General features: G+C 36.2%; 1 protein-coding gene across 2 annotated transcripts in view; it reads right to left on the reverse strand.

Moving 5' to 3' along the window:
- Positions 1-26,883, reverse strand: part of LOC120514245 (collagen alpha-1(XXIV) chain) — a 327,082-nt gene that overhangs the window by 16,729 nt on the left and 283,470 nt on the right. The window contains exons 50-56 of one of the 2 annotated variants that reach the window (XM_039734521.1): positions 22,728-22,781; positions 20,816-20,878; positions 12,110-12,163; positions 11,706-11,741; positions 8,234-8,269; positions 6,630-6,656; positions 213-278 (exon numbers count right to left, since the gene is read on the reverse strand). In XM_039734521.1, coding sequence (XP_039590455.1) covers positions 213-278; positions 6,630-6,656; positions 8,234-8,269; positions 11,706-11,741; positions 12,110-12,163; positions 20,816-20,878; positions 22,728-22,781 — 336 coding nt within the window. The remainder of the gene's footprint in view (positions 1-212; positions 279-6,629; positions 6,657-8,233; positions 8,270-11,705; positions 11,742-12,109; positions 12,164-20,815; positions 20,879-22,727; positions 22,782-26,883) is intronic. The other variant, XM_039734522.1, reaches the window with a different exon arrangement.

Below are 26,883 nucleotides of genomic sequence, written 5' to 3' on the forward strand. Positions count from 1 at the left end.
ACCCTTATTCATGTTTATGATAAACACGCCACTTTTGTAGATATTTGGCCTCTTTGGTATCCTCGTGTACAACATTACAAATATACTGTTAAGTATAAAAATATTTTCTGTTCATATATTTACATACACACACATATACATACAAGTTATACATGTACTGTATAAGCATATGCATTGTATATAATTAACAATTGTAATGTTGAACATCTCACCTCAAGTCTTAAAGCTGCATTTGATTCTATCAAGGCTTGAATAGCTGAGTTAATATCCACTTTTCTCTGTCATTACCAAAGGAAAAAAAACAAGAATACAGAACATTCCTCATTGCATTATTCTAATAAGAATCATTACATTACTTGCATTTCTAAATAATATCATAAAAGTAATTTTAAAAATGAATTCATTTATTCCTTAACTTTTGAATATTCTTTTTTAATTTAATTTTTATTAAGGCACACATGAAATGGAGAAGAATGAATTTTTCATATGATAATGGCAAATGCACTGCTTCCAAGGGTCAGCAGGCTTTATAAAAATAGATGTCAGTAAAATCTGACATTTGAGAGTTGAAATTTATATGAAATCTACCCAATTCTTGCACATTACACAGGGCTTAAATATTCACAAACATTCATATTTGGTAATACATGTAATATTTTCTTATATAATATGCTACCGTGGCTGTTCATTTATCTGTCCAGGATTTTAAATCACCTGTAGCTCTCAAACTATTGACCTGAAATTTGGTACACATATATTACGTGATGTCTACTATCCCCTTTTGGGTAGATGATTGACATCCAAGGTTATTCCTCTTTTTATTTTAATTTTATTGTACAATCAACTCTCTGCAGCAGCCAGCAGGGTGGCTGTGCGGTGCATGTGTACGGGCGCCGTTCTCATCCCTACCACCTTCGCCGTCACTTCCCCTACCTCTTTATATCTTAAATCATTCCTGAGGCAGATTGAAGACTTAAATGCCAGCTTAAGTGAAAAATTAAGGAAACCGTACTAAGTAATTGCAACACAAACACTGATTTAATCTCTTTTAACATGAAAAGATGCCAATGAAAGAAGAGAAGAAGCAGGCTGCTAGGGTGGAGAAAAGAAGAGCTGCTCAGGAAGCAGCAAGCGTATCAACCTCTGAGCAAACGAATACTAAACATACAGAGAAAGAGGATGAAAACTATGAATGCTTAAGTCAAGAGTATTCACTATACATTATCGTGCAGTACGCTGTTACTGGTCTGTTATATTTCATGGATTTACTCAATAAATTCAGCGTTTTTATACAATTGTACAACATAACAAGCGACAATTTGAAAAGGAAGTGTAATTAAACAATCATACAGTAGACCTGTTACACACTTTATTGATGATTAGTATATTTGATGTACATTGAACATAGTCAGTTTGGATAGTTGGGTCAGTTCTTATAAGCACTAGGGGGCTTTGCCCCCTGCTCGTTTCGCTCGCCAACCCCTGTGTTTGGTTAATCGGATATACAATTTTAATTTTTTTTTTCTTTGGAATTGTTTCAATTTCATTATTTGCATTTTTACTTTAAAGCTTCATTAAAAACAATATTTTTTGGAGACACATTGTCACAAAGCAACGTATAACTGCCTGTGAGTGACTATTGTTTCTGTTTCTCTAATAAATAATCCTTTTTCTAATGTTTGTCCCAGTGATTTATTGATTGTCATAGCAAAAGCTATTCTCACGGTAAACTGTAAACATTTTAATATGAATGGCATATCACAATCTCCTTTGGTGTGTAATGTTATTCCCGGAATATATATACTGTATATTACCTTTCGTTTTGCCTGTTAAAATTTGCATCGCTTCTCCGTGATCATCAATATACACCTGACCGAATTGTGTATTTTTTGAAATTCAACTTGTCGTTGCTTTAACTGTTCCGGGACCACAGATTCTCATAGCGTGTGGTCCATTATTGTGTAAATCCACGTTTTGTCCAATGAATGATGCAAATGTGAAAAGACTACTCTTTGCCTTTTATTTCTGACCTCGATTTGTCCTGCTATTTTTTCAATTACACCTGGTTCTGATGATTAATCACCTTTTGTTTGCGGTAATGTGATCTTTTCTATCTTTTCTTTGATACTGTAGTGACTGACATGATAAAGTGTCACAAAAGTTTTACTTGAACAATCGCCGACTTCCTAACCCTAAGCACAACTTTCTAGCACCCTCTCCAAACCCTCCTCCCCCAGGTCTCGCCCCCCCTTACCGCATCAATCAATACCCCACTATCAGTCTTCCGTGCTGTACTCTGCCCTCCCTCAATCGGACTGAACAGTCACTTAAAACCAAGGCCTCAACCTGGCTGGGACGCTACAATACTTTCGAATTTTACTGCTTTCATATTCTGTACCTTTCTCCACATGTCTATCGTGCCATCATTTGTTTGAGACTTTCAAATTTCACTGCTTTCATAATCTCTTATCTGCCTGTTTTTCTCTCCAACGCCTTTGGGTCTATATTCTCTGTATTGTCCTTATACGCTTTATATGTGCTGAGAGCAAAGGATGTGTGTGTACTACGTGCTTTTACACATCTGAGTGTTTTTTGATGGGTGTGCTCTTATATCTTTTGTAAGTAGGGCGTGTCCTGCAAGAATCTCATGTTCCACGTCCCCGCGAGACGACCCTGGGACAATCTCTTGGCACCAAGTCTCATGTTTACGCGAGACGCTCCATCACAAGTCTCTTTTGTCTCACAGGTCTTTTAAATGTCTTCCGAGAACTTCCGAGAAGATCACGTATCGTCGCCTTGCTTTCGCTTTCCAGGATTTTTTTTTTTTATAATAGAGAGACTTCTGTTTTTGCTGCATTGGTTTATTAAGTAAGCTACTGTTTTCTAGGTGTAGTTGGCCTCTATGATACCATAGATGCCTGCAGCCATAGGTGTTTCATTTTCCAAGGACATCGAAAGTCACAACTGAGATGGACTAGATCAAACGAGAACACAAACAAAAAATTAATGTTCTTAAAAGCACAAGATGTGTATTTATTAACAACAACAGTCTCTAAGGTGCAATGCAGTTTAAATCTTAACTAAATAACCCACAAAATAGTACTGTGGAGACAAAACTAATAAATAAATAAATCTATTAAACAGGTAAAATCAGAAATAAAATCAAAGATAGGATCAACTTCCCACTTTCATCTCATCTCTAACGCTCCCTCTTTCACATCTCCCCGGCTCACTCAAAAACGGTTTGCTCAGCAAGGCTGAGGCACTGGCAAATGCAGTCCACTATATGGTTCCCATCCCAACCACCTTCCATCGATGCCCGAGGAGGACAACCTGAGCCTGGCTCTCTCATCTTGCCACCTCTGTTGGTACCTAGAGGACCCCTAGCTCTAAATGTTCAGGAAAGACCAAAGGCAGTGCTATTTCTCTCATTCCATTGTGGGAATTCTCCAACTGCTTCACCTCCACTCCTTTTCACCGGCCAGACTGTCTGATCTTACTCTCTCTCTTCCTCCCTTTTTCCTAATTTTCTTTCCTTGCTTTTTTCTATCTTTTATTGCCACTTTTGTTCTACTCAGACCCTTTATATAACTCCATCAGTGTAGGTCTAGCGATCACTGACCCACAGAACTGCTAATGAGGGATGGCTGCATAACTCACTCACCCACACCTACATCATTAATTACCACATATACTTGCGGATAAGTTCTCCCGCGGATAAGTTGGGACTTGATTTTACAGTATAATTTCTGGTATTCTATAATGTTGGTTGTATAAGTCCAATGCAGAAAACCTACGCTATTGGTCCAAGAGATTATGATAGGCTAAGGTCCACCTGAGGGAGTAACCATGGAGTACACTGCCTTTTTTTTCTATGTGGGTGTGGCACTGTGCTGTATCAGCATGTGCTCCTAACCTCTCTCTCTCTCTCTCTCTCTATTGAGCCTACGTGACCACACTGTAATACCCGAACAATTCCAAAGCAACATTTGCACTGTTTTGTGTATTTTGTATCTCACACCCTCATACACCTTTATCGTGATAGCATCCCTTATCTATGATGGAGTGTTAAATTAAATGTCGTTGAAGTAGCGAAAGAAATTGGTACCTGCATGCTGCAAAAAACTTTGATGCGCCTGAGAAACTGATGCGAGATTGGAGGAGGCAAGAAGATGTAAAAACTTAAGCATCACATTTTTGAATGGGCGCATAAGTCAGGGTCTGATTTTATGATTGATTTTTTGGGTTTCAAGACCCAACTTATACGTGAGTATATATGGTAATCCATTCCCCAATTAATGCTCCATGGCTGCATGTTTTTTCTGCATATATCCACACTCGCATGACTTAGCTGCAGTATTTAAAGCAACACACTGCACCTGTGCTGATACACAACATGCAACCCTGACAGCCTCCTGTTGATTCAAATTTTTAAGATACAAAAAAAACCCAAAAAAACAGAAGACATTGGAAGAGCCCATACATTCTAGATAGGCAGTACCTAAAACAGGGAGCAGGGAGTTTGTTTTTAAATGCTTAAGTGGTCATAAACATGTATGAGTCTCATGTCTAGCTTAAAATTTCTTGTTATATAAATGAAATGCAGATTTAGCCAGTTTAGAACACAAAACAATCTAAATTTGGTTAGCTTGCTTTAGACAACATGTTGACATGCTGCTTAATTTTATTAATCATAATTTACTCAATAATATTTGTATTCTGTTGTATCTCAATAAAGTTCTAACAGCATATGACATTTGTCTTCTCCAAGTTAAAATCATAATGATGAGATAATAATGAAATTACTATAAAATTAAAACACTCATTCATATATATAATTATATCTCAGAGGTTTGTACTTTGAGTGAGAAATGTGCACAAAAACAATTTATAACTGTTTGGCAAAGGTAACAAATGTTTTTGCATTATAAGCAAAGACTGGTATCATCACAATAATGACGGAAATGCCTCTTTCTTTAATAGTGATTTGTTTTTTTTTATTAGTCATGCTTTACTTGGTTGACTGCTGTTGGAAATCAGCCAAAAATCCATCCATCCATTAACCAACCTGCTATATCCTAACTACAGGGTCACGGGGGTCTGCTGGAGCCAATCCCAGCCAACACAGGGGGCAAGGCAGGAAACAAACCCTGGGCAGGGCGCCAGCCCACCGCAGGGGGCGCACACACCAAGCACACACTAGGGACAATTTAGAATTGCCAATGTACCAAACCTGCATGTCTTTGGACTGTGGGAGGAAACTGGAGCAGCCGGAGGAAACCCATGCAGACACGGGGAGAACATGCACACTCCACACTGGAAGGACCCGGGAAGCAAACCCAGGTCTCCTTACTGCGAGGCAGCAGCGCTACCACTGCGCCACCGTGCCGCCCATCGGCCAAAAAATTCATTAATAATTTCTGAACAGTGATTTGTAAGATAGGCCTCAAAAAACTGATTGGTCTTAAGAACCGATTTTTTTCAGCATCTGCTTTTCTAAGATTCTAAGAACATATCCTGTAAACAGAGAGCAGCAAGGCAGACAGTAAGAGGGAGAACCTGAAAATAGTGTCTTGTACATTAAAGAAAGTGGAGTTATAAACAGAAAAAAAATTAATCCCATGCATGGAGTGGAAAGGGCTCCACTTACAGAGAAGCCATCTTCAGTAGAAAAAGAGGCGCTACTTTAGTGAGTTTTATTTTTTTCCTTTAATTAAAACATGAGTGTGCTTTTGTTTAGGACGGGAAATTAGAAGAATTAGAAAAGAACACAGAAAGATGAAAGTGCTCTTGGTGCTTAGTAAACAACAGGTTTCTTAGCTAATTTTACTTAAAAACGTATTAAGCATGCCAGCCTTGTATAGTCTTGATAAACATCGTGTAAACATTTTATTTTACTAGAATTGAGATTGTAATTATGACAAGCATTTTATTGTCGTTTAGGCAATAAGTACAAAATTATGGATTAATGTCTTGGGTAGATGTTTTAATAATTGAAATTTATTAATTATGAAATTTTTATAGTCACTGAACAATGTAAGCCTACTGAACTTAACTTTCTTAATAAGAATGAACAAATGAAACAGTTTATTTGAACTGTAAACGCATTAATATTGAATATAAGGCCTCTAAATGGATGGTTATGCAGGTGCTTAATGTTTTAAAAAAAAAAAACAAAAATCAGACTCATATAATTTAGTGACATGAAATCAGCCCTATAAAAAGTGATTGGAACATCCTTAATATTTATGTTCCCAGTATATTTTTTCTAATTGTTAGGACCAAGTATTTCGAAACATGTTAACTGCTAAATGTATTACCAAATGTGAGCTTATCATTTACTACAGAGTTTATGGTTTTTGGGGAGTTAATTTGCATATTCAGTGCACTATGGTTATAAAAACAATAATGGGACTGCTCAAATTAGAACTGGATTCTCTATCCTGTTCTCCTTCCAAGAAAGACTCTTTTTTTATTTTTCCTTTTTAAATTAAAAATCTTTGTCTTTCTAAACGAAAAGTAAAGCCTGTTTATATTTTTTATTGGAATGTATAAATTAAGAATTAAATGAAAACACACTTAAAACCTATGATCCAAGATCTGAAGTTTTCATTTTTATACATACTTACAGTTATGCCAGGTGCTCCTGGTGGACCCTAAATATAAATAAAAAAATTACACAAATGAATACCACCATTTATGTATGCTTTTGTAAAACAAAAAAAGAGGTTGCTAAATTGTAAAATAGAATCACATTTTTATTGATAATATGTCAGTTAATACAACTGAGCTCCAGACTATCCCTGTTTCTCATACTTGATTATGGCTCATTTCACCATGGCATGGTAAGAATCACTTCTGGGGATCTTTGCCATCTACCATTGGACAATTCAATGCTTCCTCCTGACATCTCAAACTAAATTCTTATACTCTTTAAGTTAATTTTGCAATTTCTGCACAATATACATTATTTATTTATGTATCTATTGCTCAATTGCATTATTTGTCCTGTTAGTCTATATCTTTTTTTATATTTCTACTGCTGTATCTATCTAAATTTCCCTTTGAGATTAAAACGTTTATCTAGTCATTACCCAAAAACATTTGAATTTGCATAAACTATGACCATTTCTATATAATAATTTTATATACTATAATATCTTGCATACATAGAAACAAAGCTTACTGTAGCTTGAAAAGCTTATTTTCTAAAAACACATTTGGATAAATTGAAATCATCAATTGACATTTTGTAAGTTACGATATTTTAGTATTATAAGCTAAACTCGTTCACCTTCTTCACCTTATGATCTACATAACCAAAACTATTTTTACTACATTTTGTAGTTAATTCATTATTGTTTTGTTGTAAGATTGTTGAAAGATACTGAAATTGCTTAGGTTTCTCTAAAACAACCTAATCCAAATGAAAGATGTAGAAATAAGGGGATTTACAAAACAGAATGTAACTTTAGAAATGCAACACTTACAGTAAGATATTGTGAGTTCAAAGACTGAAAAAGTTAAAAGAAAAAAAAACTCCTTACGGGGTTTATTTAGTTTCTTATCTTTGCTGTTTTGAACAGATCTGCCTGCTTATTTAATCAGCTTTCCTCTTTGCCATGTCATTATTTTAAGGATTCCTTTAAACTGAAAAGTGAACATCTCTTTGATATTTCAATTGTACTTTAATGTGTCGGAGGTCTTTGAGTAGAGAATTCTTAACTGCTCCTTTTCCATGGCTGTGATGCTGTTTGTTTAGTTGAACTGTCAACTAGGTTTATTCAAATCTACATTTACAGCTGCACTTGGGTACAGATTCTAATTTTCTTTGTAAAAATGTAAAACCTGTACCATCATTAAAAATGAACTGATCATTAAAATTTAATCTAGTTTATTACAAGGGTGTTTCAGTTCCACATTTTCTTAGGTGAACACAGCAGTTTAGCATAAACTTGCCTTTCAATGAATACAGTAGATTGCATTTTGGTTTAACCTAGGGCCAATCTAAAACAAGAATTCACTAAGTTCTTACAGAAGATTGGAAAATTCCACTGGTATCAACCCATTTTCTTCAGGGTCTCTTAACACCATGAGACAATATCAAGAAGCAAAGAACTGAATGTTCAATAAATGATTATGAAGCTGTGGATTACAGAGCAGATCATTTGATCAATTATCATAGATAACCCTGAAAATGATTTTAATTCAATAAAAGAATTAATGCACTTACACGTGGTCCTGGATTTCCTCTAGGCCCCTGGGGACCCTAAGACAAGAGGAAAATACAGTAAGAAACATAAAAAAGGAAAAAGACCAACCCTGAACTAGTTGACAGTCCTTTACTAAGCACACCTATGCACAGTCTTACACTTAGTAGTACTCGGCAAATGTAGAAGTACAAAAAAACACTATACAACATTTAGCTTCTTTCATGTGAAAATTATCTTTATTTATTAAAACATACAGAAGATTGATTTTTCTTTTTGTTTTCATAACTGACTCAGAAACATTTATTGAAGTTAGAAGAGATAATAAGAAATCAATTTAAACATAAACATTTTTGTTGATATAATATTCATTATTTTTTGATAATATATTATGATATACATAATAATGTTATTAGTTATAAAAATATTTTAGAAAGTTGAATATAATGTAAGAGACATCAGATATAAAAACAATGATACACATTATTAGTAGTCACTGAATTGTCATCAAACCAACCCACTCAGGTAAAACTACATGGAGAGTCTAGTATGACTGGCACAGGAAAACTGCTGTATAATGAACATAGTTCTATATTTCAAGACTTAATGATTTAGAACAGATATAACAACAATATGATTGATCAATTTAATTATTTCTTCAAATATGAAATGTATTACCAAGCTAACTAATTTAGAAACAATATTTAACTAATCTTTTAACTAAACTCTCACTAAACATAACATGGGAATCTCGACAAGGTACTGACAGTATGCCTCTTTACAGTACGTACTTGTTTTGAAACACGCTAGTGTGTAACCCCTAGTACACTATTTGGGTTACAGAGTAGTTTTGATTTACACACAAAATCAATTCCAAGATTTTGAATTTGTAATTGGTATGGCCTGACACTACAGAGTAATGTACATAAAAAGGGATGACTAATAAAACTGGAAAAGATAAAGTTTTAGATGCCCCAATCTCTAAATGTATTGATGTGGTGCTACACTAAACATCAATGGAATAAGAGAGAATGGTACACTGATTTGCAGACCTAAACTGAATCTCCTGCCTCAAAGTCTCAGATCACTTGGCTGCCTAAGATGCACAAATATCCTTGACAAGCATCATTACTGTTTCAAATGTCTATTGGTCTCTTTTCCCACAAACAATAACATTCTGCTGACATCAAAAATTACCACTTAAATACAGCCTTCATTGTCATCTCTAGTGTGTATGCAATGTGTGCTCTGTGAAGACTTATTTTTTTAAATTATCCTATGTATAAAGCTTTTTATATTTTCTTCTTATATAATACGCTACCGTGTCCGTCTGTTTGTCTGTCCAGGATTTTAAATCACCTCTGCAGTCAAAACAGAATTTTCAGTAATTACTATTTTGCACGAGTCAACGTTTCCTTCACTCTTTATTGTCATTTCCAGTCACGAGCATGCCTTTTAATTAATTCAGATCATTAACAGCCAGCAGACTCTCTGCACCTTTTCAATTTTAATGTTGCTTTGAAATGCTGCAGAAGAATGTTTGTCATTGATTTAAAAATAATGCCAAGTACACCTGGGTTACTCAATATTCGATGAACTACAGCATTATTCAGGACTAATTGATACTGATGCAGTTCTCGGGTATGACTATTACTGACAGGTTCACATTTTTTCAGGCCACATTGCTAAAACAGTAAAAAAAAAAGGCAAGGCCATGTCTTTAGGAGGTCACTATGTCTTTCATCCTTTGTTTAACAAAGGGAGTGTAAATTTCTTTAAATTTGTGTGTACAACAATTACTTAGCCCATGTTCAAAGCATGCCTGACAATTGTGGATGTGGAGTGTGCACATCTGCCCCCGATTGCCTCCTTAGGTTTTTCCCAGCTTTCCTTTCCACATCACCATCAAAGTACAAATTAGGTAATTCTAAATTGACAATGTTCTATCTGGAACTGGTTCCTGCCTTGCACCAAAGTTTAAGAATGTTATGTTATACTTTTTATGCAGGTGAGTAGCTATGACAGTATGAACAATGATAATGGCAGATTTAGGTAAACCAAACCATTATTGTACTGCTATCCTTGTTAAATCTCTGTTGTAGTAGTAGAAGTATTGTCATCTTCAAAGACGTGCACCAGAGTCACTGCTTTATAAGCAACCTTCAGCTATAGCAGCAGTCCATTAAACTGATGCACATGAACTTCCAGTTAAAATCCATTTTGGAAGACAATTAACGCAAAATAATTTAATAAATAAATGAGCGTTCCTTTGTAAAAATGGCAACATTTTTATGTAGTTTTTTTTTTAAGTTTGACACCATAGATTACATCTGAACCTATTCACACATAGAGTAAAGACATGTAAAATCAAGATGCCAAATAATAGAAAAGATTCTGTTATAACCCTGAAAGTTAACTCTAATTAAGAAAAAAAAGTTATAACTAATGCAAACTATCTTGTGCAAAATTCAGAAGACATGATCTAAAGCTAAATGCAAAGGTATAGTGTTAAAAGAGTTACAGTGTTTAGAATATTGGTACCATTTTGTTACGCCTGTTTATAGGCTGGTCACTGACCACTACTGTACTTCTGTGTGTTTTCTTTTTTCCAGTACCCTGTGGTGGTGCTATGTACCACTGCCCCCTGGCCTAAGTATGCTACCGCTGCCTGGTATGCTGTGAAGATGAAGAGAAAGAGCTCTGCAAGAGTATCTTTTAACTATGACACTTTCATTGACTGTAGAATTCCCAGACTATAAAATTCTTAACTTCGGTTAAGGGTTTACATGGTCAAAAAATCTACATGTGTTAACCTGATTTCTCAGAGGCAAATATCCTGGCTTCTCTAACCAGAATAAAGATACACATGTCATCTCTGAAACTGAACTTTTGTAAAAGGACTGAGTGATAACTGCTGTTTGCTATATAAGCTAAATGCATTGGAACAAGAACAGTACCCTAGCTGAGTTGAGGATGTAGTGTGGTAAATGGGGAGATAACCTGCAACAGGCCTGTCTCCAGTGGTTGGGGAATATGCACATTATTGTATGTGTCAATGAAGGGTAGTACCTCAGCTTAACATGTTACATACTGTAACAGTGCCCGTATTTAGTTTGAATCAGTGAAACGCATTGCTAGACAAATGGTATTTAAGGAATAAAATAAATTATTTATGTATCACACTATACCCGCACTCTATATGTATTTATCTATTCTGTAGGTTTGTTAATAACCTATAAAAATAAATAAATAAAATAAAATGATTCATTCTGGCACAGCAGATTATACCCGTGTGTTTTACATGTTTGTGCAACAGCTGATTTTTTTGAATCTTATTATTGTACTTTTTAAATTTGCAACAGTGACCACAAACAGGATGTTCAGCCACTTGTACATTTGGAAAAGACAAAACAAGCTTTTCATGAAATACCATTACATTTAATAGAAAAAACATTAGCTGGAAGAATATTTTTCAAATGAGACAAAAATTCTTACCATTTCCCCTCTGCTTCCTTTGTCACCTTTAGGCCCCTAGAAATGTGTAAACAAAATATATATCTTATGTAATCTGCTCATTAAGTTTTTAGAGACTACTACATACCCTACAAAGTGATCTTTTTCTATAGACATCAAATATTGCTAAATTAAGAACAATCTTTTCTTTGCCATGTATACAGTGCAACACTAAATAGTAAACTCTGCTTCTTTATTCTTTGTATTCTAAACTTAAAGAATAAATCTTTTTAACCATTTTACATAAGTTGGTTATAATGGTCACAGTTATTTGTCTTGAGGTATATACTGATTTACCACACTACGTAAATTTATTGACACTTTCATAATACTATTTTAAGATAAAACAGTTAAAAATAACAAAACAGACATATTATTTAACTTACTGCTTTTCCAGATGGTCCTATTATTCCAGTTGGACCCACAGGCCCACCATATCCCTGTAAGTATTATAAAAAAAAAATAAAATAAAAAAATTGTTTTTTACTTGTGAGACCATCAAGCTTATTTAGAGCAGCATTAATGAAGTCCTGCCAACTTTGTTTTAACAAAGTTTTGAATTGTTCCCCATAAGGAAAATGTAATTGTTTGTTCCTAGTTTAGACTGGTTTTAGATAATAGAAGACAATTCTTTCTCCCTGACTGATGGAGAAGGTACATTTTACCAAAAGTACCCCATAATCATTGAAACATTTCATCCGACCCAACTACATGGACTATTCCCACCCGTTACAGGGTCTCTTTTTTCTTTTACCATGTGGTGAATGGTATCAAAGTTTCCTCTCTGTTTCTGCAAGACTGAGTTAACAGTTTCATACCACAGGCAATCAAAATTCTGAATGCACAAAAATGTCTAACTCCTGTTTAACCAGTGTCATTTAAAGTGTACTACCTCACTTTATCCTTTATATATTTATCATATTACACTTTGGACTTTTCAAACAGTACGTGTACTTTATCTTCTGTTTACTGTTACAACAGGCACGCTTATGTCATGTTGTGTGCTTTGATAACATTATACTTGTCACTCACTCAAAGCAGTTCAATGCTGCAAATTGACACTGTACAATATCTTACTTATACTGCAATATTACTTTATTCTAGAAGGTTTAAATTCCTTTCACACTATACTGTTATATGATTAAATGTCCATTTATGACATTGTTTCTGTTGCACCTTGCTGTACACTGCTGTATGTTACACCGTGGCTTATGGAGATACATTGTCTCATCTCACTATGTACGTGTACACAGTTGCTGATGACAATACATTAACATTGATCTTGACCTTAAAGCTGCAGTTGATCCTGGATATTAGTGAGAGAATGCATATCCATGGTGTGACTCTTATTATATGTTATACATGTTATCACCTTTTACCATCCACAACCACTATTTTGCAGAAGAATAAAGGCATTCACCTCATAAGCATGGATAAGTGTTTTCTTTACTCCTTCTTCGTCAATATGCAACATTTAAGAGGACCCATTTTTGTAAACTGTTGACAATTCCACTGCCACTACTTTGGAAGGAAGAAGTATCTGCTGAATTGGTGGCTCTGCAAAGCAGTAACAGGCTTTCAATGCTGCCCCTACTATATATTGCAGACGCCTCACACAATATTTCCAGTCTAGATCAAATCCCCATCCAGCAAGCAGTAGCCGGACCGATTACTCTTCCTTGTCAAGCAACAGCTGATCCTTTTTTCTCTTTGGTCATTCTCTTCGATGTTATGATTCTAGGTTCATTTTAATCTTTTTTAGCCCTTAAGGTGCCGTCATATGGATTTTTATTAGAAAAATAAAACAAAGAAAAAATCTTTTTTGCTATGAGGAGTTTCAATATATTATTTTTTCTTGCATTTGGTGTCATCCTACATAAAGTGATTTCATTATTTTTTTCTTTTCTTTATTCATGGGATGCCAGTTTGGCTCTTGTCATGTGATTGTGATCACCACTATCAGTGACATCAGCAGAGTGCTGTTAAAAATATGGCAGCGGTTGAACACTTCTCATCCCTCAGTGGACGAAACCTTTGCTGCAAAGAATTCTTATTTATGGTATTTGTTTAACAAAGTTTAACTTGTTCAAAACAAGTAAAAAGTCTGTTTCACGTTTCTGACTTTGGCTTTGGTATAAGACTTCCTCCTTTAGTTTTCCCATCTATATTTAATATTCTGATGTTGTGATTGTTTTGGTTCTGTCGCTACTAATCATCTCCTGGTCTTATTCCTGCTTCTGTTCACTCACAATAATCCTCTGGTGCCTTCAAGTGCCCATAACACTTGCTTCCACTCTCACCTCATCCACTGTGGTAAAGCAGTCTGCCCATGCTCGTTATACCACCTCATGATCCTTCACATCCACTTACTTTAATTGACGGTCCAGCTGGACCAAAAGAGTAGAATGTGAAAGAATATGTGAAACTTTTATCATGCTTTAGGTAGGTTGTCTGCACACAGTGGCAATTTTTGTGGAGCTAAACTTAAGCAACACTTGATATTATCAGCTTTTACTGATCGATTTATTTACTGACCTTCACAAGACACACTCTGCAGACTTGTAAACAAACTCACCTTTCACAGATGTGTGGCATGTTTTATGATTATAGAGATCAAAGAGTAATACTATTTCGTCCAAGGGATATATCTGTAGGACCTAAGTGTTGAGCTACAAAGACCACCTACCTGTATAATATTCTCAAAATCACATTTCACATGTTTGTTTCTTCCACATTTGCATAAAGAAATATTCCTACTCAAAAGCTTTATTTGCATCCAGAATTTATGAAAGCTCAGACCCTATAGAGGTACTGTATACAGTACATGACAATCACTAGACATTTGACAAATGGGTCTGACTTTAATAAGTCCTGTTTAATATTATGATATTTTGGAAGTGAGGACTTTTTTCAGGGACTTAAAATTATTTTACAATGGTGAGACTGGACTGTAAGATAAGAAGGATCTTGGTATAGTATTTTTGGTAAAAATGTCCTTCTCTAACTTGTTAAAAATTGACTGTGTTAATATAGTTAGATTTGAGCCAGTTTGTTCCTATAGATATCTCTGGAGATATCTTGGTCTCTATAATATCAAATTTTGTGTAAGTTAATTTAATAAAGGTTTTGTCTGCTAGTATAAATGGACTTAGTCACAAAGTCTTTCTTTCAAATACATTTTAATATTGTAAATATCAAGCAACTTGAGCAAAGTGCAGCTTTTGAGTGAAGCTTCTGAAGTATCAAAATGGTGGTGCTTTTATACAAAAAGAGGAGGCCAACATTGGAATTATGAAGAAGGAACAATTTGACAAACATAGGCAGCATTATGACAGAGTCCTAATAACTTCTCCATTTCTTCAGTCCATAAATTGCGTGGAGAAGCTTAACTTGACATCATTCTGAAGTTCTTTCCAGTCTCCACTTTTGTTTCTGTTCCTCATGCTCATATTGGCTGCTATTCATTGCTGTTATCAATATTTGTAGTTCTACATATATTAGACGTTTTTGTGTTAATAATTTCAAATATACTTGAAAAACCCAGGGTGTGTGTTGCGTATCAAAAGATTGGGACAGAGGAATTGCTGAACTGTTCACACTTAGCAAGTGTTGATGATTGCAGCATTTAGTAATTTTGTTCTGATCTGGGGTTTTTCATGCTGATCTCAAAAACCAGTCTGCAACTGGAAAATTCAGGGCTAAAATTGTGTAGTGACAGCCTGGGATTAAAGTGACTCTCCTGCAAAATTACTGTTGCTGACCTTGGGGAGTGAAGGTACAAAAGCACTTTTTGCTCTCTTAGGTTCATGACTGAGGCCTTTAATGCCCAACCTTACTAAATCTAATTAATGATGAATGTTATATTGTTTTTGTATTTCAGTGTTTGATAAAATGACATTTTCATATATATTTTTTTACTTTCATTGAAAATTCTACTCCAAAGACACCAGTCTTGTGACCAGCAAGCCCCAGAATGGCAGTGTGAGCACAGAATAAGATGAATATGACTTTAGAAACATTAGAAAAACCTTTCACAAGAACCTGATTCCTCCAAAACGAAACTGAGTTTTGAATGTACTCCATGAGTCTATAGTTATCTGAATGAAGGAAAATGTTCTAATGTTTGTGCAAAATTTACCCTTAACAGGTTTCTATCTGTGCCACTGTGTTCTTGGTGAATCCATTTTAAAGTACCAGTTTATAATTTTAAACACCTCAGCCATATCACCTCTTAATCTCTGTTTTCTTAAACTTAGCCTTCCCTAATAACTGTTACCCTGCAGTCCTGGAATCAGCCTAGTTACTCTTCTCTGGACTTTATTTTAGAACTTCTACAGTATATGTTTGTTATAGCCAAAAGACAAAAGCTTCACAAAATACTCCAGGCGCAGCCTCACTACTGCATTATAGAGCCTAAGCATAAGATCCTTCCTGCACTCTACACATTATGCTATATAACCTAACCTTTTGCTCAACTGAAAGATGCCAACAAATGGTGGGCATCAGCATTAAATAATGTTAATAACAGCACTTGGAGACAATCTCATTTTAAAATGGCTGAATCTCACAATAATGTTTTGCTTTTTATTTTTTGTATGCAATGTCAGGACACAGACGAATATTTGACAAAACTCTTGACCTAAAATATGAACATATTCAGTAAGTTTAAAAGCTTTTGCTTTCATTTTGGACCCTAGTACCTTTTACCTCCATTATAAAGCACAAGAGCAGGCTAGGTATTTTTTTCAGTTATAAAAGCTGCATTACTTTAGACAACAGTTTTTTGTTGGCAAATTAATATATACTGTACCATGCATGTGAAGAAATAACTTTCACTTGAAAAAATACCAAACTTATTCTTTAAATTACTTCTGCTGCAGTGCAGATTCACACAATTCTAGGTATATTGTCAAACATAACAGGAACCTCTTCTACTATTTAAAATTATGAGTTGTAGTTTAAAAATATATTATTTTACTTCTGCATTCTATTACTCAACTAAGTGCTCTCATCACAATTAAAATTACATATGCTGTTGCAAAGTTTTAAGTTAGATTCTTTAGGATTAAAGCAGCGACTGAGGTTTCGACAGCAAAGCACTTAACTGAAAGTTTCCATTACACATGCTACGTGCTACAGGAACTAACTACATATAACAGTAATGACCATGAAATGTGGACGACCTTTTGCAATAGGAGAAATCGTTAAAAAAAATTCATTGGCTGCTGACTTTATGTTCACTTATAGCATTAAATGTTCAGAAAAATGTGCTAATAACTTGTCAAAATGAAGGTATGTCACAGGACATAGTAGAGAAGCTAAAGAACACTTTCATGAGTGTGCAAGCTGAAGACTGAAAGTTTGAACTGTCAGTGTTTTTTAATACTTTTCAGTTTAACTATTGGTAAATAATTCACACATCTTGGGTAGTTTACTGTTTCACTGAATAAAGCAGGTTTACTACTGGCAAACCTTTGCCCTGGGCATGACGTTAAACTGCATATGGCCCTGTAAGCGGTCCTCCAACTTGTAGGGAAATTATGGGTGTAGGTGGCAGGATTGGCACTCCAGCCACTGTAGAAAAACTTCACGCAGCTCTGAGACGACAATAAGGATCCTTTCTGCTCTCCGTAGGAGTAGCTCTGCTACAGTCACCCATAGGAAGGTTTCTTGCATTATGAAGGTGATGGGGCAAAGCCCTTGGGAGCCTCATCCTTGAAGAGTCAAAAATGTTGGAGAGCCAATTTGGTCAGGCTTGTTGAGAATCAGAACTGGTGTGGGGCTGAGGCATCGCCCACTGCACAGCAGCCCTTGGGTCCCAGTTTGGGGCACTTGGAACATCTGGCCTCTCTGGCATGATGATCATCTTCCTCTGCTGTCGGAGGAGCTTTGTAAACTCTGCACTTCAGCAGCACTCCCTGAGGTGCGCAGACCTGGGACTGGCCAGATCTCTGTAGGTGGGTACATCTTTTATTGGTCTGGTCGGGGAGTAGCTGTTGCTGTGGCGGATTGGCTCCTTCCAAGGGGCTGCAGATTGGGGGATCCTGGTCCCAGTTCCCTGAGCCGAATCACTGCACTTGGTACTCCAATACTGGTGGTGCGGTAAAGGAGATCAATCACATCATCATGGGCAGACGCTGGAAGCTCTTACAAAACTGCAGGGTCTACAGAAGTGCCCAGTTTGTGAATTTGACCACAGACTTGTTGTTGCTACTCTGAAGATCCAACTTAGATGTAGTAGGCTACCACCTACTAGGAAAATGAGGCTGGACCTGGCCAGACTCCAAGATCAGGCTGTTTCTAATGAGTTTGCAAGCAGTTTTTGTGAGGAACTTGCAGTTTTGGGTGGAACTGCTGATTATAATTTGATGTGGGAGACCTTCTGTGACAAGACCCTGAAGGTTGCTGAGGGCTGTGTTAGTGTTCCCAGAAGGTGTTTCAACTCGCAGGGCACTATGGACATCAGAGAGGAGTTGAAGCACATAGTTTGATGGCAACTCTGGTCTGTACCAGGAACTGAGAAAGAGAAGTTTGTTAGAGGAATATATGAGCAAGTGACACATCCTGCTTACAGAGGAATTGAAGCATTACACACATCCAAATTTGTTCCACAGAGAGTCGCAGTCATGGTGGCTGATGGAACAGTCCTTAGGGATGACCTGTAGTTATGACTCGCTGAGCTCACTACTTTGAGGACGCTAGGACGTTGGACATTGGGGGAGACATCCACGGTTCTTGAGGCTGATCCTCCAATTAGCTGTGAACCCCCGAGTCTCCCTGACATTGCACAGGTGGTGAACCAGCTGAGGGTAGGGAAGGCTGAAGGGATCTAGGAATCTGGGGTGAACTTCTCCAGGCTGGTAGTAAGGCTGTCCTCCTGGCATTGCAAGCAATCTTAGCTTCCATTTGGGACTTGTTGTCCCTATCTGGAAAGGAAAGGGTGATCACCTGGGTTGCGGCAGCTACAGGGGGCTAACACTGCTCTTGGTGCTGGGTAAGGTCCTTGCTTGATTCTTGCATCCTCAAGAATCAGTGATCCCTTGCTCACCTACCAGTGACTGGATCAATCTGGTTTTACGCCTAAGAAGTCTACCATCGATTGCATCATGACACTGAGGGTCCTCATGGAGTGAAAACGCGAATATAGGCAGAGTTTCCCCTCAAAGTTGCTGGATATCATTGCTGCCCTGTATACTGGTACTATGAGTGCTGTGCAGAGTGGAGGCAGAACCTCTGCACTTTTCCCAGATGATTCTGGGGTTCATCAGGGGTGTGTTTTTGCTCCTACTCTGTTCAATGCTTGCATCGACTGGGTGTTGGGCAAAGTTGTGGGATCCAGCTACTGTGGGGTATCTGTTGGTGAAGAGAGATTAAGTGATCTTGACTTTGTCAACGATGCTGTCACCTTTGCGGAGGCAATGGAGGCTCTGATTGGAGCTCTCAAGAGACTGAGCAAGGAGTCTTAGTCTCTGGGCTTGTGAGTGTCCTGGATAAAAACCAAGATCTAAGCCTTTAATGACCTCTTGGGCATAGCCCTCAATAGTGTGTCTGCGGAGAAAGTGTCAACCTTGTCAAGAGCTTAACTTACCTTGGCAGCTACATTCATGTCAGAGGGTGATACAGCTCACAGAATCCTCATTGTTGAGGACCAGAGTGGCTTGACCAGGCATAACAGATAGCAGATGGATGGTCATTTCCAAAGGTTTTAGCTGGACCACATGGATCCCAAGCTGTTTTAATGTGTGGTAGGTGCAGCAACATGCTGTACCAGTGCATGGTCCCCAACCTAACTTAAACCTGTCTAATGACACATATTGTATTTGTCAGTTTCTCTCAAAGTCACTTATCTCAGTGTTTCTCAACCCCTAGATTTGGTGAGCTGCGAGAGGCTATCATTGGGTAACAAGCATAGAAGGCAAAAAAAGGGCTGTTTCAGCTACTGAGATGTGCTAAAACCACATCCCAACCCAACCCTCCACACTGGTCTGCTCAAGCCCTCGACAGTACTGCGTGACATCTTTCCCCATCTCTAACCATGCTTGTTTTAACTGTCTATGCATCATCAGTGAACTTGAAAAGGTCAAACTAGATCTAGAAGTTATAATGGTTGAGAAAGACTGATCTATTTTGAGTTCTTGAATGTTTTACTGAGTACAACTTTATTACTACTTATACATATCGCATCTGTCAACTACTCTCACACAGTTTACTAAAAGTAAAATAATATGTATATTATCCCAGCTGAAAGTATACAAAGTGGCTTGACTGGACAGCACACACCAGGTCAACTTGAATTGCCCGCTGGCAACAGAGTCAGTCACAAATCATGCAAGAGTTATTGAAAAGACCAGGAGATGTGTGTGAAACTGTGACAAGAATCAATATCTAAAACTCTGAAGTTTCACTGTCAGAAACCAGTGGGGAAGACTGTGAATGAAGTATTAACGAGAATTCTCAAACAGAAAACAAAATTCTACAAAGGTATCCCAATTCATAACATATGTATAAATAGACAGAACCATTAAAATAGGCAGCCTCCCCTACATGCAGTTTGACCCTATGCTCCCTATGTGAATTACTTTACATCTTGCCTCACATCAGCTCTTGACAATGGGTGCCACACGGGCTCACTTACTACATGTCCCAAAAAAGCAACTTATAGAAAGCAAGGTGACAATCCTTTCCAGACTTTTGTGAACTGCTACAGCGTAGACAGAAAATTGTGTGATTATTCTAACAGCACACACTAAAGCTCTGTTCTAAGGAATATTAAGGTATCCTGTGAAATTGATGTAAGATTCAGTCCAAGTTCATAAGAAACACATTTTTTCCATGTATAAAAAGTTGCTTAAAATATAAATCAAGCTTGCATCAAAATCCACACAGTCTTACCTAAATTTAAGTCAGTTATATAAAACAGGCAATAAAAGAATGAAGAAAATATACTTACAGAGGGACTAGACTATGTAAATTCATTCAATACACTGCACAAAAACGTCTACAGACAGGCATTCATGTTCTTATTTGTCTGAGATCCAGTAAGCAGAAAAAACAACATACACTATAAGAAAATGAATAACCAGTGAACTTACCAAAATTCCAGCAGGACCTTTTGGACCAGGTATGCCCTTTATTCCTATATCTCCATTGGGTCCCTGAAAATAAATGTTATATTAAACTTGAAACTATTAAATTAAATAAAATAATGATATTGTGACCACTAGGGAGCACCACAGAAGGTCCAAACATAAGATATAATTCAGGGTAATTTTATAACAATGCCTTAACAGGCTCTATATTCAGCCCAGCACAGTTATATATAATATAAGCTAATACTTTACTATCTCCTGTCACTCCTCCTTAGCAAATGTGGTTCTTTTCCTCTCTACTCTGACTCTTAAGAGTGTGGTGAGACACCTGCTTTAATTTTGGATCCCAGGAGTACCTACAGTGCCGTGACTTTGCACTGTGGAAGCTGTACAAAACAGGGAGGTCCTCTCCTGAAAAACACCCTCTGGCACCACCCAAAAACCCTGACAGAGCTTCCATACTGAACTACAAGTCCCAGGAAACCCTTAAAAGAATTAATGTATTTCAAATAAACTAAAGTGAAATTTCTAACCAGTCTATGGAAAGAAAATTACACATCATTTAAAAGTTGATTAAAGTATGTAGGATAAGGGTTATATTTGGAGAATTTTTCAAATTGTGTTTTTTTTTTTGGAATCATTTAAAACATCTATGCATTTTAATTGAATTAAGTTAATTATTTTATGGGCACCCAGCAACTTTACTTTTTGTCACATATGACCAACAAAATCTTAGTACAAGAAAAAAATATTTTTTTAATTTTTAGTGCATTTTTCAATAATATCATGTCACTTAAAAATCTTTTCTTTTATATATATGTTTAGCCACTGTAATGCCACACAGAAGTACCCAAAAAAAAACCTTGACTTGTGGGGGAAGGTGGTTTCTCATTTCAGAAAATCTTAACCACAGTGAAACCTTACATGTTGTGAAGTACTGGAAATGTGTGTTTGCCTATTGGAGAATTGTACCTTCAATCTTTCTTAGAAAAACTCAACACTTTATCCACTGACGCAATATCACCAAATCAATGAAAAGAGTATTTTGCCAAATTTGTATATAAATGATGAAAAACTGGTAAAATAATAAAAAAAAAGTTTGTACATATTGGTCTTGAACCTTCGACCATTTGATTGAACGTTCAACTCGCTAACAAATGTATTTGCTAAAAGAATAATATAAGGAAATGTGAAACTTAAAATTTAATGTAATTTTAATGTACTGATCCAGGGTCAAAACTGATGAAATATTGCATTGTCATTGGAGATCAGTATGCATGCATAGTTTGAAGGAAATTGGTTTGGTAAAAGTAGATAAACAATGTAAAAAAAATTTGACCCAGAAAAACAGAGAGGTCAAGTTGAATAAAATCATGTAAAAAGGGCACTCCTGGAAGGTGACGGTTCACTTGGAAAATCTATGGGAAAGAAGTCTGATGACAAGCGTGAGAAACCTAATTAGAAAACTTTATAATAGCCCCCGGCTTTATTGATTTCTGTTCTATTTTTTGTACCATTGCGTGATTGTTATTTTATTCCTCTATAAAAGAAGCAAACAGTGGCCCAGTGGCATGAGATCTTGAGGTTACTAACATTCAAAGACAGCATAAAATGTGACAGATCAAATCACACTATTACAGCAATACATTAAAGTAAATTTTAATGATACACTAACAAACTGTTACTATCTACAGATTACACATTAGATTAAAACTGCAATTCTTTTGCTGTCTATAATGAATGGCCCCTTAGATGCTGAAATGAAAAATACAATGCCACTAGGCATCCACAAATACATGGTATTATGAAATTAAAAGTGGCGTAGGTGGCTTATTTTAGCCAAGTACTTTGTGTAAATAATGGAATCTATAAACAGAGTTTGCTGTATATGTCATTCACAACCCACATTACACACCTTTGGGCCTGGAAATCCCTCAAGACCGAAAATTCCTTGATCACCTGGTTCCCCCTATAGGAAGAAAACAGTTTTAGGGTTACTTTATTTGCATTTACAATATTTATGTACATATTTATGTATATAAGTATTTGTTTACCAAACACATTAATATGATGTGACTTACAGAAAAACTGTTTCCATATTTCTATTTGACAAACCAGTGTTGCTTTAACTGAAAACCTTCAATTGGTTTATTGTTCATCTACTTGGCTACTATATTCAATGACATTGCTAAAAGAGTTTCTGAATTTGCCATTTTTTTATTTTATTAAATTAATATAATTCTCAAAAATGTAATTAAATATAAATAAATTAAGTTTGAAAGTTGAATTAATTTTACACAATTTTTCAAGCTCTTGAAATATTTGAAATCTAAAGGAAATACGTAAATATCTACAGGTACATATTTTCTCATTAAAACGATGATAATACATTGAAATTACTGTCAAAACATTTCAAACCCAGCTGAAATACAGAATGATATTTACATATTCTGAAACTGATACTGAACTAAGCCTTTGACGGCACTTTTTCACAGCTATAGGTAAAGCTAATCCTGTGTTCACAATTTAGTCAAGCATTCAAAGTTTAAAAATATCTACAAACTTTATGGTCATGTATTGTACTTTCAAAATGATGAAATAATGAACCGATCACATTGAAGTACATCCAAACTGTAATCTTGAGCAACAATTTCAGCCTTGAGCACTAAGACATAGCTTGAAACCCAGGGACAAGCATTTTCCTGATTGTGGGTTAACTCTGTCATCACAACATTAAGAACAAATTGTACAAATGCAAGCAGATATGCAAACACTTCTAGTTTTATTATGATTTGATCATGAAGGTCAGAATTTGGGGGTTTTGAGAGTGTTTTCACCCAGTTTCAATTTTTTTGACATTTGTTTGGTTTATCTTGGGAATTTGTCTTAGTTTTGTTTTGAATATGGCAACCAAAATGCACTCCAGATGTTATTGCCACACACACATACCAATGAGCAATGTCAAAGAAAAAATACTCTTGACAGACTTAGAATATGTAAATTGAGCTTTGAATAGTAAGGTAGGTGGAAATTGTATTCTCTGTTATAGCAAGTTTAAAATGAAAAAACAAGCAAACATTTGGTTTATTCTAAAAAAGTAAACCAAGGAAAAAACTTGTTTTGAAGAAAGAAAGAAAGAAAGAAAGAAAGAAAAAAAAGCTGATTATGGAAAAAAAGAAAAAGATAAAAAAGAAATGTGACGGACGGTGCTGAAGTCATATTCCTCCAAGACAATGTCTAAGCTTCAATTTTGTTACTGTTCCTATCTGTCTGCTGCTTACAATAATATTGGCGGATGTTCCATTATTTTCCAGCTGGCCCACTCTCACAGCAAAGTTAACATCTGTCTTCTTCCAATACAGTCAGATGACATCAAAGGCGGTGGCTGTCCTGTTCCTATTTCAAGACTGCCTAACTATTCTACAAGTGGCAGATTACTTGTGTGCCTTAGTGGATATCCTACATAAATTGAACCTGTCTTCTTTGTCTAGCTGGCAGATCTGTATAGCCAGCTGTTCCATTGTTAATCACAATTATCTGTTGTGGTACAATGGTTAGCACAAGTTCTTCTTTCCTTCTGGGGCACTGGGCCTGAGTTCTAGTGTGAGCAATGGCTCTGAATATATATTCCACATTTTCTTGGTATCTGCATGAGTTTTTTTATGGGTACTCCACGTTTAACTCCTACATCTCAGAAATGTGCTGGTTATGTTAACTGGCATCTCCAAATTGGTTTAGTGTGAGTGTAACTTTGTTAAATATATATCTTGACAGATTAAAGTCATCACTGAAACTGGTTACTCTTCAAAGATTTCTAGATCATTATCTAAAAAAATTAACATATACAGTGTCACACATGTGCGAGTAGGAGGCAGCTAAAGGGCCTGATTGTAATAAAACACCCGACCAAAGGGCAGCGGAGTGCACTGACTCAGTTCCCTACAGAACTTTCCCGTGAAATCCTGCAAAGTTCCGGCGCCTCAGTAGACATCACTTCCGGTGCCGGGCCCTTTGCTGATGTCACTTCCGGTCCAGAAGACATCACTTCCGATTCCAGCCCTTTTGATGACGTCACTTCCCTTACGGGCCTTTAACAGTAGAATTACCAGCGAAGGTTAAAAACAAAAAAAAAATAACCCTTTCTCCCCAGCAGGGAGTCGAACTCAGGTCTCTAAGGAACAATAAACCTGCTGCGCTCTGAGAAACAAATCTTAGAACGCTACACCACAGAAACTGTTGTGTTGTTTTTGAACCTTTTGTGAAAGTGTTTATTTGATCTTTGAAAATCAGGCTTCACACATTCTATAGTTTATGCCTACATTTTGTAACATTTATTACTAAAATATGAAAAAAATTCTGTTTTAACAATGTGTTTACACAGATTACTGTAGAAACGGAACACACATGAAATGCATGTGTTTCAAATAATGATCTATTATTTCCACTCTAAAACTCCAGCAGTTCAGTCACTCCCAGATAATCAAACAAGGCATGAGCTGGGAAAACTTTGTGAACGTTCTGCGATATTGGGGGATGGAATAGCCGGCTGCTTGCTTGCTGCTCGTCTTAATCGGCACATTTAAAAGACTAAGGATGGTGGCGGAGAGGTGAGAACGGTTTTAAGGTGGGCTGGATCTACGAGTTTTTTTGTAGACTCTGGCAATTCTAGTGTTAAAGCCTCCATCTTTGTCTGTAATGATCAGTTTTGTTTTGGACTCTGTTCTATGCACATCGTGCTTCATAAACCTAACTTTTGCAGCCGGGTAAACAATATATGGGTGGCTGCCCCAAATCTTTATGATGTCTGTGTTGCATTATTTTCACAACAGTATATACATTTATTTATTTAAAGCCTTACTTTTTAAACTGGCCATTTTTTCCATTTAATTTTTGCACCACTTAGCTAAACTATGTTTTAAACTTTATTGTTCCCTTTAAATAAATGTCGAAAACTAACCTAGCTTCTTTAAATTGTCATTTGAAAATTTCTTTTCCCACTGCATTACATAATTGTTGGATACATTTTAAATGCTGGTTTATTGACTTTGGCTCAACATCCAATGCTATCTTTACCCTCACACTAGTAGGAAATTTTGACCCTCTTACTTTGTCAGTGGTAGACCTCAAACTATTGTATTCGAGGAATTAACATGTAACCGTATCACTTGGTTTAGTAATATTTAGTTTATGCGGCAGTGTAACTAGCAAAACATGTTTCATTATGTCCTGCATGACAATACATTAAATTTAACTGAAGTTATAGTCAGAAGGTGACACAGTGATTGCCTCTGCCTCATTAAGCTCCAGTCATCTGGGTTGTGTCCCCTGCATTGGACTGGAAACATGTTCAGGGCTGGTTTTTGTTTGAACCCTAATGCTACAAGGACAGGCTCCAGCCCTGCAACTCTGAACTGGACTAAATGAAGAGAAAAGTATTTCTTAGACGCTGATGAGTTTGTTAAACACAATTGTACACGAAACCCCACTCTATCTCATTATGAAAACCACACCTCTCTCAGGATGAAAACGTTTTGAATTCCTGGAAAGTATAACGCAACACAACAAGCCCAATCATATTTCATTTGAAATCCACATCTATGTCTGGTACACAAACCATTTTGAGATCCTGAAGAGTATATTGCAAAATAATTTAAATTCAAATAATATACATTTAAAGGTATGAACTTAAACTAAACATTAATACCAATAAAAAAAAACTTGCATTTTTTTTACATACTCGACTTAATTTTCCCTAAGGTAAACTAGCTTAATTCCCTTGATGACATCAGTTAATAGATCATTAAATGTAGGAAGAATGGAACTGCCTAAGAAATACTGCCAACTGTCAACTTATGAGAAATAATGAACTTCACAATGATTCAGATAATGCTACAAGCATTTTTAGAAAATATTGTTTTGATTTTATACAATGTCCTGGTACTAATGTGAAATGGACACACCTTCAACCGTGGGAAGCAGGAATTCTAAGATCTATACAAAGCCATTCAAAAGTGAAATATTCTCTCTCGGCTCCACTGAACAAGGAACTTTAATAGCAAAAAATATACTTA

Source organism: Polypterus senegalus, chromosome 14 (assembly GCF_016835505.1).
Source record: "Polypterus senegalus isolate Bchr_013 chromosome 14, ASM1683550v1, whole genome shotgun sequence".
In the NCBI taxonomy this organism is placed as follows: Eukaryota; Metazoa; Chordata; class Cladistia; order Polypteriformes; family Polypteridae; genus Polypterus; species Polypterus senegalus.